We start from the raw sequence: 12,850 nt of genomic DNA on the forward strand, positions 1-12,850 counted from the left end.
ACCCTGCAGACCTGACGAGCGTGACAACGACAAACCTCCCCCTCGCCGACACAGAAAAAGTTGTCATGTACCCACCGAGACCGCCCAAAGTTTAACAGTCCATAACATTCAGGCACTTTTCGTTGTATCGGTAAGAAAGAAAACTAACGAGTTTCCCTCTCCCTCCAAGAGGTTATTTTGCTCCAAGGGTTCTGGAGTTTCCTGAACTCCTTGCCGTCATCTGCAGACGGAATGTAAAACTCAAAGGGTGGTTTAACCGCTTGCAGGTGACGATACGCTTCCCCACGCTTTGCCTTCTGGACAAAGAACAATCGCAACCGTGGCACACCATTATTTAGACCCCCTTCCTCGCAGACAAATTCACCGGCGAAGTCATGCAGTACTCGCGCAATTGTGACGGTATTTGCATGCTCGCCATTCACCACGATAACGTGAGCTGCTACCAATTTGTCTTCCTGACAAATGCGCTCCATGAAAAATAACGGCGAGTGCTGCTCAGGTGTCGCTATTGCTACGCTTAGCAACGGATCTGGAAGCTTAGTTTTGGGCGTCCTTGTCAGTAGGCATCCACGGCGGGGCTCAGGATCGACAGACTCAGAATTTATGTGATAGTAGTGGCACATGTTGTGAACGATGGCTCGCTTAGGGGCGGCCATTGCACCCAAACACATGACCCCTTCGCAGCCTACCACGAAGGTATGAAGTATCCTTTCAAACTTCCGTATTTGTTCTACATCGGTCAATGCAGCTTCCCAAAGGAAGACGGAGTACTTGATCGGTGGATGCGGCTTTATACGCTTCGAGAGAATTTCAAGACGCTGCACAGCCAGGCACTCCGCATCGCACTTAATCAAGTAGCGCTGCCCCTGGTGTTCTTTCTTGAACTGAATTAATTTCCCACACGAAACCTGAACAACTCGACGGCGGCATTCGCAGTGTAGCTCTTCAACCACGATGCAGACCGGGCAGTTTGCCGATCCATGACATTTTGACGCACATGCATGACCACAGACATCTTGAATTTTTCCACATGGTTGTCCACAGGGTCGCTGTTCATCAACACACGGTCCGCCGTGACAAAACCGCACACACTTGTGACCACAAGATAATTGCTTACCACACTTATACGTGCACGTTGTAGACTCGGCGCTGCAGGGAACGTTTCGCACAATCCGGTGTCCACCGGCGCAAAGTCGTTCAACTGGAAACATACATGGCGGACAGTCACCGAAGTGACAAATATGACTACCTGTCGGGTGGCCGCATGGCAAAGGAACGCTACATGGTCTATTGCATTGTGGTGGCTTAGTTCCGCAAGGCTGCGGGGGCATCAATTCCTCAGCACCGCATCTGCATCGTAGGCGTTCGGAGACTACATTGGGGCATGAGGGGCACGGACCACGGTGGCACAACTCCATGCAATTGTGGCCACAAGAAAGTTTTTTGTTGCACACTTGCCGGCAACAGTGCGCATCAGCATTATTTCCTTTACGTGCGGGACAACACCGCGCGCGACATTGGTGCTTCCCGCAGGAGAGAGCAGCCTTACACACCTTGTTACAACGAAAACTACGCCGCATCAGACAAGGAAGAGTGGCCTGCGTCTTTCCACACGAACACGTCGCTGCGACCTGCTGCTGGCATGGTTCACAACCTCCCTCGTGGCATTTGGCATCACATTTGTGTTCACCGCAGTCCAGCCAACGCCCACACACGTTGCCGCAAACTGGCACGGGGTCACTGCACCGCGTCCTGACAACCACCAGAGGTACTGAGCCACAAGGACACGTTGCTACAACACTAGGGTCAGTCTTGCAAGGAGGACATGTGCCCTCGTGGCACATTCTTTCACAGTGGTGGACCCCACATTTCAATTCCCTGCCACATACCTTTCCGCAAGAGAAAACGGTGGAGCCGCACCGCATCGGCCTGACCTCCGACCCGCAGTGGCATGACGTGGTGGACTGCTTTGAGCAACCGCGACACGCCCCGTGGTGGCACTTGTCTGGACATAAGTGCTTTCCACAGGATAACATCTTCCCACAAATTCTATCGCATGTTTTCAACGGGTCCGGTTGACCACACCTCCATGTGTACGAGGTGGAGCCACATCCACACGAACCGGGGCCGGATACGGCACTACACGGCACGCAGGGCCCCGGGTGACAAGGCAATGGACAACTATGCGGGCAGTTGTTGGGGCGAGCCTTTCCGCACGTATCTCCACAGCTATGGGGTGTGATGTGGGGATCATATTTTGGATCTCGCACCTTGCCACAGAAGCAGTAATATTTCAGGTCAGACCGCTGCACAACTTGACAGTGTGGGCAACGAAAAGCATTGCCATCCCCACTTGCATCCTCTTTTGCCCATCGCTTTATGCAATAGAGGTGAAAAATACAGTAGCAATCTCTACACGAGAACACAGCCTTATCATGACGTATTTTGTTTAAGCAGTTGGCGCACTCATACCTTAGCGACTTGAGTTGCTCAGCGATACCATTGATCCTCTGTACAACCGCATCGTAACTGCTGCCGTCCTGATCGCCTGCAGTTGAACAGTTCATGCGAGTCACACCCCAGCAAATCTAAAGAGTAGCGCCGAGTCGCAGTGAAAATGAAGGAAGGAAGGAAAAGAACACTTACACCGCAGGTGAACGGAGAAAGGCATGCTATTTCCCTGCATAACGTCATCCGGCAAACACTCATGTTGGTTGGGTCTGCCACCTCCTTTTTCCCCTTTTACTCTCTCATCCTCCTGCGTTCGGTGGGTTCACCAAACGGTGGCAGAAGAAAAAACCGAAGTGACTGCGAAGCTTCACCGAAAATTTCGTGCCAGCGGTTCACAGGTATGTAATCAACCGCAAGTAATGAAACGAAGAGAACGAATACAAAAACAAAACAGTCGGTAAAAGCAAACGTATCCTCAAATCCGATACCAAATAAGGCACACCGTACACTGTATTTAGACTCGAATACCACCACCCATCTATACCTGAGCTTGCCTCGTCTCATTGGCCACCTTCCTGCACATCTTCATCTTCACGATCATAAATGCAGCGAAGTGCCTGCTTCATTGTCTCTTGAGCTGGTCGTCTCTCGCTGCTTTCATCATTGCTTTCGTCTTGATCCCTTTGGAGAACGTCAGCTACTAGGCAGCGAGAGGTGTTGAAAGGCGCGTTAAGTACGGCGTGAAGTCTTCCCGCTTTCTTTTGCGCGAAACCCGGCAGTTCCGTAAGTTGCTCCGCCGTCGCAGTCAGAAGTCCTGCAACTGATCCGAAGCTGTTGACTGCACGAACAACGTCATTACGAGTCATTAGTTGCGGTGTTTGCGTTAATGCATCAATGAGTAGCTGCATCGGGGTACTATCCCTCCGCACACCCACACAATAATCCGCGGTAGCAACGTTACTATCTGATAAACCTTCCAAATAGGCAGCACATTCCTCATCTGTCCAAAAAAGCATGACACCACAACCTTGTTCTACGCTGCAGTGCAAGTTAAGCCATGCGAGGATATCAGGTCGAACCTCTTCCGACACTACTCGGAGAAGAAGCACAACACAACGCCACGAGGCACCAGTATGAGTCTTCAGAACACTGAGTTGTTGTGACACTTTTGTCCTTCGCGCCGCATCCGACAGGTCGTCGGCATCATCAACGAAGACAACACAAGTTCCACCGCACAGGAAGTCATATGTGGGGTCATCTGCTTCTTCAATAACGTAACGATGCCGCTGCATGATCCGAATGATGTTGTCACCACGCAGTGCGCCGACAACTTTCACCACGCCCCGTGGGAGGGGAGGCATTTCTGTACTAAAGAAACCTAAAACACGCACTGTAAATGAACGTTAGCATTTATAAGTGTTTTTGTTATTGTTGGGAGCCACTCGAGAGAAGCATAAGGGAAAAGAAGGAGCGCGAAACACTAACAGGAACATCCATTCATCCCTCCATTAAAGAAGGATATTGTAACGGCGAGAGGTATCTACACAACCACAGAAAGTCGCAACAGCGCAACATAATCTCCCCCCATTCCTTCCTCTCAGCGAATTGCGAGGAAATGAGGCTACTTAAGACGGTGCCACTCACTGTGGTTAAACTTTTCCACGCACTTCCCTACCTATATATTATTATTATTTTTTTTACTTTTTTAATGACAATAATAACAATAATGATAGCATCAGCAGCATAAAAGGTGCAAGTGGAGCGCACGAGTGAAAAGAGGCACTACGTCGATGCACAGTAAAATAATTTAAAACACCCTAATCCTTTCGTCACTTTTTAAAAAGTTTTGCTACTGTTTTTGCTGCTACCGCTACCCCTCCCTTTTCTCCTTTCTTTCTTGCCTTCTTTTTTACTTCGCGTTGAGGGGTGACGATCACTGCGCAGTACACCCAACGCTTGTCGTCTCCTGCTCTTCCACATCGTTCTCCAATTCCTGGCGAAGATGATCCAGTTCCTTTCTAGACACATAACACTCCTGAGCCATATCGCAGTGGCTGAGGTCCACGCTCCTCGGCGCCGGAAGGGCCTGGCGCAATATTTCCACTTGAGCTTCCTCAATCCTTTCGGGAAAACTGACGGCGAATTTAATAACTAGATCTCCAAACTTTCCTTTACGACCGCGTATCGGCATACCTTCACCCAAAACAACCTTCCTCTCACCCGGCCTAGTTATTTCCCCACGCTCCCGTCGCACTACAAGTTGCCTACCATCGAGGTGTGTCAGTACGAGCTGGAAGCCACAGAGAGACTCCGCTAGTGAAATGGTATGCGTATAAAGAAGGTCGTCTCCCTCCCGCTCGAATCGATCATCCTTCATTTGCTCAAGAACAATTACAATATCACCTGCAGCATCAGCAGCAGGCTGATAGCTGCCCTCACCGTGGAAAACAATCTGCTCCCGATGCTCCATTCCAGGCTCCACTACAACAGTCAGAGAGGACTCCACTTGGTTTACGCGCCGGCCATCGCATACAGGACATATGTCACGAGGATCCATTCTCCTGCCCTCACCACCGCATGCATCACAAGGCACGGTCACTTGTTGTATCATCATCCCCATCTGGCGGGCTAACATACGCCGACCCGCCCCACGACACGCCGTGCAGGTAACATTTTTGCGGCTCTTCGCTCCTCTGCCATCACAGCCCACACATGGGGTTGTGCGGGTATGAGGAATTTCAATACTTCTCCCATTGTACAAATCCTTTAGAGTGACGGGAAGACCGTGAACGGTGTCCTTTGGTTGCCGCCTGCGACCGCGACCGCCACCTCCGGAAAACATATCACCTCCGGAAAACATATCACCGCCAGAAAAAAAGGCGTTGAACACATCGTCCATATGGTCCGAAAAGGCAAACATACCCGCAGATAACACCTTCCTTATCGACAAAATTCCAACCACTGGTGACGGTGATTAGTAGACTGATAACCTTTTAATTGAATGAGAAAAGCGAAATAATTTCGAAGTAAGTTGGAAAGGAAAAAATAACACCTGGTAGAATCGCACATTCGCATGCACGGTAACACAGTGACGATATAAGGGTAGGTAACATAAAGAGACGAGTTACCCCTGTAAAATAGTCGATAGGTAAGTGACGCCGCTTCGCTCACCATTCAATTGACGGTTCAGATGGTGCACATTTTCTTACCACACCTCGTCGCCAGTCCGTTATCTCCGCTCTGCGAACATAACACACCTCTTCTTTTTTTTCTGTTTTGTTTTCAGTGCTGGCCGACACGCCTCAAATCTTGACGAACAAGAAGGTTCTGAAGAGTCCTGCTGCCTCAGCCTCGTCTGGTGATAACCGCAGCCGCAAGTGGCCATCACTATCGCGTCTTCCCCCGTTCATCGATGCATCCCGAAGTTCCTGTCCCAATGCTGAGTTATAGTGCATGTCGCCGTACTCCACAAACCCAAAAGATTCCACGAGCTGAAGGTTATATGCCCCACAGAGGTTGACAAAGCGGTTCCACGGCACCAGGTATTCGGGCATCTCACTCACGCTACTCTCAAACGACACCGAATATTCCACTCCAAATGAGTCATTAGGAACCGCATCCGTGGGAAATCGCACGGTGTAGATTCCGTTACCGAATGTTGTCCCATACTGTCGCAGACGACGTAGTAGTTCAGTGTCACTTACCGTAGTTCCAATGAATATGCCACCACTCTTCAAAGTGGAAGAAACGGCTGAAAGGAACACTCGAACTCTTTCCTCGTTGCTACAACCGTAGTGAATGGAAAACTGGCACGATACAACATCCAACTTCCCGCCATCATGGCACTGTTTCAGGAACTCCTCAAGCTTGGTGACCAAAGAACCCTTCTCATCGAACACATCCAACACACAGAATTGGGCCCGTATCCCAGGAGGGTTCTTGTCGTGAGGAACAACCTTTATACTTAATCCCTTGGTAATGGAGTAGCGTGCAGCAGCCTCCGCCACCGCCTCCAAGCAACAGTCCGTCATGAACAGCAGCTTCGGTTGGTGAGCCCTCCACTTGTGAAGGTCCCCACCGCGACCCGAACACAGGTCAGCCACCACCATACCATCGTTGTCAAACTCACCGCCCTTATTATTCGACCTCAGGTAAGAAACAGAGGTGCTAATCAGTACGCCTTTTATCCAGTTGTTGTAATGCCGTAGAATGCTACGATTCTTTCCCGTTGATAGTTCCTTCGTTTTGCAAGCGTAATGTGCATTTACTTGCTCCACTTGTAAAACTGCAGGTCGCTCTACTCCCTGTAGGTGCAGTGGTATGACTCTTTCAGGAGTCTCAGTTGACTCTGGCGAAGCGCTGTCGACCCCTCGCTGAAGAAGCCACTGCAAATGGTGAATGACACCCACACATGTCGACCTCTTGTTGTCCCCATTAGGTTGCATTGATGCAATATTCCACCGCCCCGTCCCGCCGTTAAATACTGCCTCCACTGTGAAGTCGGACCACGCACAGCTACCACCGGCATTGGCAAGCGCTATATATAGGTATTCCCTCAGCCGTGATGTAGGATCCTCTGCAGGGCAAGCAAAACCAAAGCCTGTGCACTCACTGACCTTGCAGTGGATGCACGGCACATGCGCCTTCTCCGACGGTAAGCGTACGGCCCAGTAAAGGTGAATTTCATGCTCACCCTGCGCCTGCAGTTGTGTGGCACGGAGCGTAAACTGGCACCTCTTTTTTTCATGCTTTTCCTCGACATCTTGAATCGCAGCCGTATTACCCCTTTCGCCGCCGCGATTAACCATATCGGCTGCGCTCTCCAATTCATGCACCTTCTCAGACGGAAGTGGCGTATCGTTAAGCCCAATGAGGTCGAAAAGGGTGCTAAGAGTTATGTCCTCCACTAGGCTTTCCATCACCGAAATAATGGTTACAATAGAGTTGGCTTCGGCTTTGTCATTGCGCAGGCGTTCAATAGACCAACACTTCTGCTCCCGGTCAAATACGCACTCTGCCACTACAGAGCCTCTGGTGGGAATGGGCAGGGAAAACGGGTTGAGTAGACTCATTTTGGAAGAAAGACGCACATGACCACAGCTGTCAGGTTGGTGTCCGAACCTTTTCTTGCGGAAGAAGGAGTCAACCACGAAGAAGTTATTTTGTCCTTCGAACGCTGTTAGGCTCCAGTCGACGGAAAGCATGGAGGGCCACTTCCACTTGAGCTGCGTCTTGCTGGCACCCTGTAAGATATCGAACTTCTCTGGAGTGAAAATAAAACCATCACTCTTCGTCCACCCGTAAGGGCCATCGTAGAGATAGACCACGCCACCTATGTGGTTGGCGCTCTCTCCGCATCGAAGTCGCAGAACACAGTCGCCGAATTTATTCAAGGGAAACATTTCCTTCGCGAAGATGCGCAGTAGCGGTACCCCAACTGTCCCCCGCTGGAACTCTTCCATGGGTTCAATAATGTCCTTCCTGAGTGCTGCATGCCGCGCTGATGTGTGGGCTCGTGTCAGCACCACATCACGTGGGGCACTTTCACCTACTATGACATACCGAAATACATCAAAACATCCAAGAAGCAACCTCGCAGACCCCTTTTGTATGGGGACCATCAGCTCTGCATCAACCACAAAGGAATGGAGTGAGGGGACGGCGTGCTCCTCCAGCAAAAGATAAGCGTAGTCCATAGATCTGTCAAAGCAGTATGCCATATGGCGCTTCCCAATGAGCCGCTCAGCTCTAATGACGTCACCACCTCCTTGTGACGACGATGAACCATTTTCACAACACCTCAGAGCAAACAACTCAACGGTGCCATAAGATGACTTCTCATGCCATCGTTCCACAGCGAAGTGACCGAAAGAAAGGTGGATTTTCTGGTGTAGGTCACCCACTTGTGCGGTGTTTTCTTGGCACAATTGTTGCCTAGCTTCCTCCAAAGCCACGACATCATCCAACCGCCCTACGTGTTTGAGAAGGACATCACCGCCATTCTTGTCTTCAATACTCCAAGAGGGGCCTAAAGGGGCAATCAGCGAAACGAGTACAACTCGCGTGCCATCGCTTTTCTCTGTAACAAAATATGGTGCAGACCGCAGCATACTCGCGTGAGACTTTCGCAAGGGTGAACACAACGGCCCCATGAATTCACCCACACGAGTGCCGACGACAGCTTCAGCCGCGTGTGCATAAATAAATTTGGGAACACCTGATGAAGCAGGCGAAGTCGGAGCGTTATTCGCAGTTCGCTTTCGTTGGAGATTACGCGACACTAAATTTCTGTACGCCTCCACGAAATCAACAGCGGGTGCGACTTCACTTGCTTCTGAGGGAACTGGTGGATGAACTGCCTTAACAAACTCCTCGTCTACGGGTATTAACAGCGATCGGCCAAAACGCCTTTCAGCATATTTGTGTAGATCCGAAAGTGAACTCGTCGATTCCATTCCCTTCCGAGTGACTATTCCATACAATAATGCACGTGGCGTAAGGGAAGAAGAGAAAAATACGAAAAAAGAAATAGTACAGAGAATTATAAAGCAGCGATTGCAACATAGAAACGGAGGAATCAGAGATACAGGTGGAGTATCCACTAGAGATTATTAAGAAAGACGAAAAGGATGCACAAGCACACACACACATATATATATATTTTTTTTTCTCGAGCATGACCAAATGGTGATAATTTTCAATGGAAACAGAAAAAAAATAAAGGAGTCATTTCAGTTATAAAGTTGGAACCACTAATTCACCCCGCGGTTGCGGGTACGACTCGAGTCGTACCCTCAGCAATATTTCTTGTGAAGGGTAATCGACAGGTTTTCAATGGAGGAAAATGTGAGAATAATCACTCATACATTTAAAAACAAGGAGATATGACAATATCAAAACTCCACCCTTCCTTAGTAAAAAAAAAATTATGACTTGGGGTGTTTCTGTTAGATTTGTTGCTTATTGTAAGCGTTGCTGAATCCCGTAAAAACTCTTTCCATTTTTTTTCATTTAAACTTCACTCAGTTGGATCACATCATTGTAGCCTCTTTCCCACATTATATTACATCACGGTGCCGCTGTGCGGGAGTAAACTTGTTGTTCTCATCTTTCTTTTTAAAAAAAAAACAAAAGTAGGATCAAAAATAAATAAAAACAATCGAATATAAACCCCAAACGGGGTTCTTTCCGCTCAAATATTCCTCAACAAACCATCAAAGAAGAAAAAATGAACGGGAGAGGGGGAAAAAAAAGAAAAGAAAATTAACATTCGAAACATCCGAAAATAAAATGTGCGGGGACATGTTAATTCGTGAGATAAATGTCGTCGAATACGTGGTAACGCGCTCACACATGCATATATTTATTTATTTGCTGATGAATACCTGAGCAGAGGCTTTAAAAATTTAAAAAAAAACAATTTAAAAGAAAAAAAACACGGGAAAATAAAAGTAATAAAAAACACTCATCAAGCGGGAAAAGAAGGCATCTCTCCCCCTCATCCTTTTATTTTTTTCTTTTGTGTGTGTGTGTGGTGGGGGAAGTTATTGAAAGCAGGTGCACATCGTTTCCGCGAAGATCAGCAAAGGTAAAACACACGCGCGAGGAAAAAAAAAACAAGTCGGGAAACCCCCCCCCCCCAAAAAAAAAAGAAAAAATTAAGCAAAATAAACGTAATAACATTAATCAAAATAATAGTAATAATAATAATAACAATAATAATAATTATTATTATTATTATGAACAGTAAAATAAAACAAAAAGCAGCAGGGGCCAAATGCACGTGAGAGTGCACATAATGGTTGTATATTCGAAAAAAAAAACTTTTGTTTAATTTTTTTTTCTTTCTTTCCATGTGCCGTCACCTTCGTCCACTTCCCCGATTCTCCTGTTCGTCCACTTCCCTTCCTTTCGCACATGCATATTTTGTATATAAATACATGTTTAAAGATATGAAAATAAACACAGTCATTTATAATAATCTCCTTTGGTTTTTTTTTCGTTTAATCTGATGTCATTTCTCTTTCTTTTTTTTCCAAATATTAAATTATATGCTCCTCCCCACACCAAATCACTCACAAAAACGTGACAATACCGTCATTATAACAAACAATAACTATTTTTATAATCGGCATAATTGTTATTTCACTTTTTTTCTCTAATTGTATCTTTTTCTCTTCCTTTCAGATTCAATTGATTTAAAAAGGAAGAAAGATGAGCATATTTAAAGAATGAAAAAAAGAGAAGGAAGGAAGGAAGGAAAACGGCAGAAAAAAAAACAATTTAGAATTATCATATTACTGTTATTATTTTGCATTGTTGGTAGTCATATTTTTCAGTACTGCATTTGCTTAGGAGTAACTGGGAATAATTAGACGAGAACCACCAATAATAATAATAATACAAATAACCGTAATAACAATAATAATAAAATGACTTTTATCATAGCGTCAAAGCTAGTTTTTTCTTTTTTTTTTTTGTGTGTGTGTATGTGCCATGGAAAAATTAAGAATCATTAAACAAAATAAGGAGCAACAGTGGAAATAAAAAGAAAAAAAAGAAAACAAACAACAATAACGACGAGACACATACACGGCTCTAAATATGTTTAAACATACGTACGAATTCATATGTATAAACGTGCGAATACAAACACATGAGTGTCATCATGTTGGAGGTTATCGCAAAAAAAAAAAGGAAAAAAAGAAAAAACAAAACAAAACAAAATAAAAAAAACAGAATAAAAGGCGCAGAAACCCAAACAAGTGTTAGTTTAGTCAACCAACCTAATAAGAGATATACAAAGTTAAATAAATAAATATTTATTTATTTAAATGCACTTACAAAGATAAGTGCCCGCATGTGCGCTCAAAAACCGAAATTCATTTCATATTCATAAAATATACGCATACGCAAAAAAGAAGAAAAGAGAATACAAAAAAAAAAAGAGAACAGAGAGAGACAGGGAGAGGAGGGAAAATAAAAACAAACCAAAAAAAGAAATCTGAAAGCCTAATTACGTTAATGATGATATACATAAATACATAAATACATAAATGAATATATACGAAAAGATTTAAAGGATCAAGTTAAAGAAATAAGTGTAAAACAGTAAGATGGAATGGAATTGAAAAGGGAAAAAAATTAACAATAGTAATTAAATTTGAAAGAAAGAGAAGGAATGAAGACCGATTTGTTTCCGTTCTGCACTAAAATATTTAAAAAAAATTCTCCAACTATCACCCCCTCATCTGCTTTCATTCTTTTTCTTTCTTTTTTTTTCCCCCCTTCACCCTTCCAACAGTTTCTGTACTTTGCTTTGTAAAAATTTTCAAATATCTTCACACTTTAACCTCGATTTATTTTATTTCTTTCTTAATTTATTTGTCCCCCCCCCGTTCCCTACACTTGCAGATCTTCCCATCCCGTCATTTCATTTGGTAATTATTATTTAATTTACTTCTGATTATTTGTTTTATTTCTTCTTTTTTAAATCATCATTCGTGGGAAAGCAAAAAAAAAAATTAAGGTAAATTAAATTTTACAAAAAAAAATTCACAAAGGAAAGAAAACATACAAACAAACAAACAGTAACAGCCGTTTCGGAAGTTAAAACTGAGACTCCTCATTTCCTTATTATTATTATTATTTTAGAAAAGTGAAGAAAAAGGAAACTTTTCATTTTCTTCACTTTTTCTTTTACTTTTTCATTTACATGACACCCAAATTAATCAAGAAAGGAAAGGAAAACGGAATCATTAAACACACAAACGATATACATCAATACGACAACAATAAATTTTTTTGTTCTAAATAATATTAATAATAAAAGCAAACAGCGGCGCTTTTTGCAATCACAAAGAAAAAAAGAAGAAGAATGAGAGAAATAAAAGTGTAACATAAGCGAATCAGGTAATGATATGATATATGAAATATGAAATGAATGAATGAATGGTATCATCAAAGACCCAATTTAATATAAATTCATTATCCATTTTTGTGTCATATATATATACATGTATATATATATATATATTTATTCGTATACTAATTTAATTTGTTGCGCTTCAGTAGCTCAAATATAAGAAGACGTTCAGCAGAACAAGCGAAATATATAAATATATAAAGGAAATTATCGAATAAATAGGCAAAATTGTGTAATAATATTGATAATACAACGGTGATCACAACAACAATTATTGTCATGATCTTGAAAACAAAGAGTGAAAAATCACAAATGTTTTGGAGGATATTTAAAAGAAAAAAATGGAAAAGGAAAGATCAAGCGGAAGCAAACAAAACTTCTCACACATACACACACATACACACACATACACACACACACACACACACAAATGATAAAAGGTAAAATATTTTTTTTTTCAAAAATGAAAAAGGA

General features: G+C 44.3%; 4 protein-coding genes across 4 annotated transcripts, besides 14 other annotated features; all 4 read right to left on the reverse strand.

The window, feature by feature from the left end:
* Window positions 1-12,850: part of a sequence feature (sequence corresponds to BAC RPCI93-43M14) that runs on past both edges of the window.
* Window positions 144-2,567, reverse strand: Tb927.7.2050 (hypothetical protein, conserved; the record flags this gene model as incomplete). Its single annotated transcript, XM_840735.1, has 1 exon — window positions 144-2,567. The coding sequence occupies one exon, from the start codon at window positions 2,565-2,567 to the stop codon at window positions 144-146; it is 2,424 nt and encodes an 807-aa protein (XP_845828.1).
* On the reverse strand, window positions 3,012-3,812 carry Tb927.7.2060 (DNA repair protein, putative; the record flags this gene model as incomplete). Its single annotated transcript, XM_840736.1, has 1 exon — window positions 3,012-3,812. One exon carries the CDS (start codon window positions 3,810-3,812, stop codon window positions 3,012-3,014), a length of 801 nt encoding a protein of 266 aa, XP_845829.1.
* Window positions 4,128-4,161: a sequence feature (AT_rich).
* Tb927.7.2070 (heat shock protein DnaJ, putative) lies at window positions 4,385-5,371 on the reverse strand (the record flags this gene model as incomplete). The annotated part of the gene is made up of 1 exon (XM_840737.1): window positions 4,385-5,371. One exon carries the CDS (start codon window positions 5,369-5,371, stop codon window positions 4,385-4,387), a length of 987 nt encoding a protein of 328 aa, XP_845830.1.
* On the reverse strand, window positions 5,754-8,906 carry Tb927.7.2080 (methyltransferase, putative; the record flags this gene model as incomplete). Its single annotated transcript, XM_840738.1, has 1 exon — window positions 5,754-8,906. One exon carries the CDS (start codon window positions 8,904-8,906, stop codon window positions 5,754-5,756), a length of 3,153 nt encoding a protein of 1,050 aa, XP_845831.1.
* Window positions 9,849-9,887: a sequence feature (AT_rich).
* Window positions 10,126-10,177: a microsatellite.
* Window positions 10,652-10,730: a sequence feature (GA-rich).
* Window positions 10,839-10,882: a microsatellite.
* Window positions 11,137-11,197: a sequence feature (A-rich).
* Window positions 11,258-11,287: a sequence feature (AT_rich).
* Window positions 11,366-11,454: a sequence feature (A-rich).
* Window positions 11,965-12,007: a sequence feature (AT_rich).
* Window positions 12,245-12,282: a sequence feature (AT_rich).
* Window positions 12,456-12,491: a microsatellite.
* Window positions 12,758-12,805: a microsatellite.
* Window positions 12,836-12,850: part of a sequence feature (A-rich) that runs on past the window's edge.

This window comes from Trypanosoma brucei, chromosome 7 (assembly GCF_000002445.2).
Source record: "Trypanosoma brucei brucei TREU927 chromosome 7, complete sequence".
In the NCBI taxonomy this organism is placed as follows: Eukaryota; Euglenozoa; class Kinetoplastea; order Trypanosomatida; family Trypanosomatidae; genus Trypanosoma; species Trypanosoma brucei.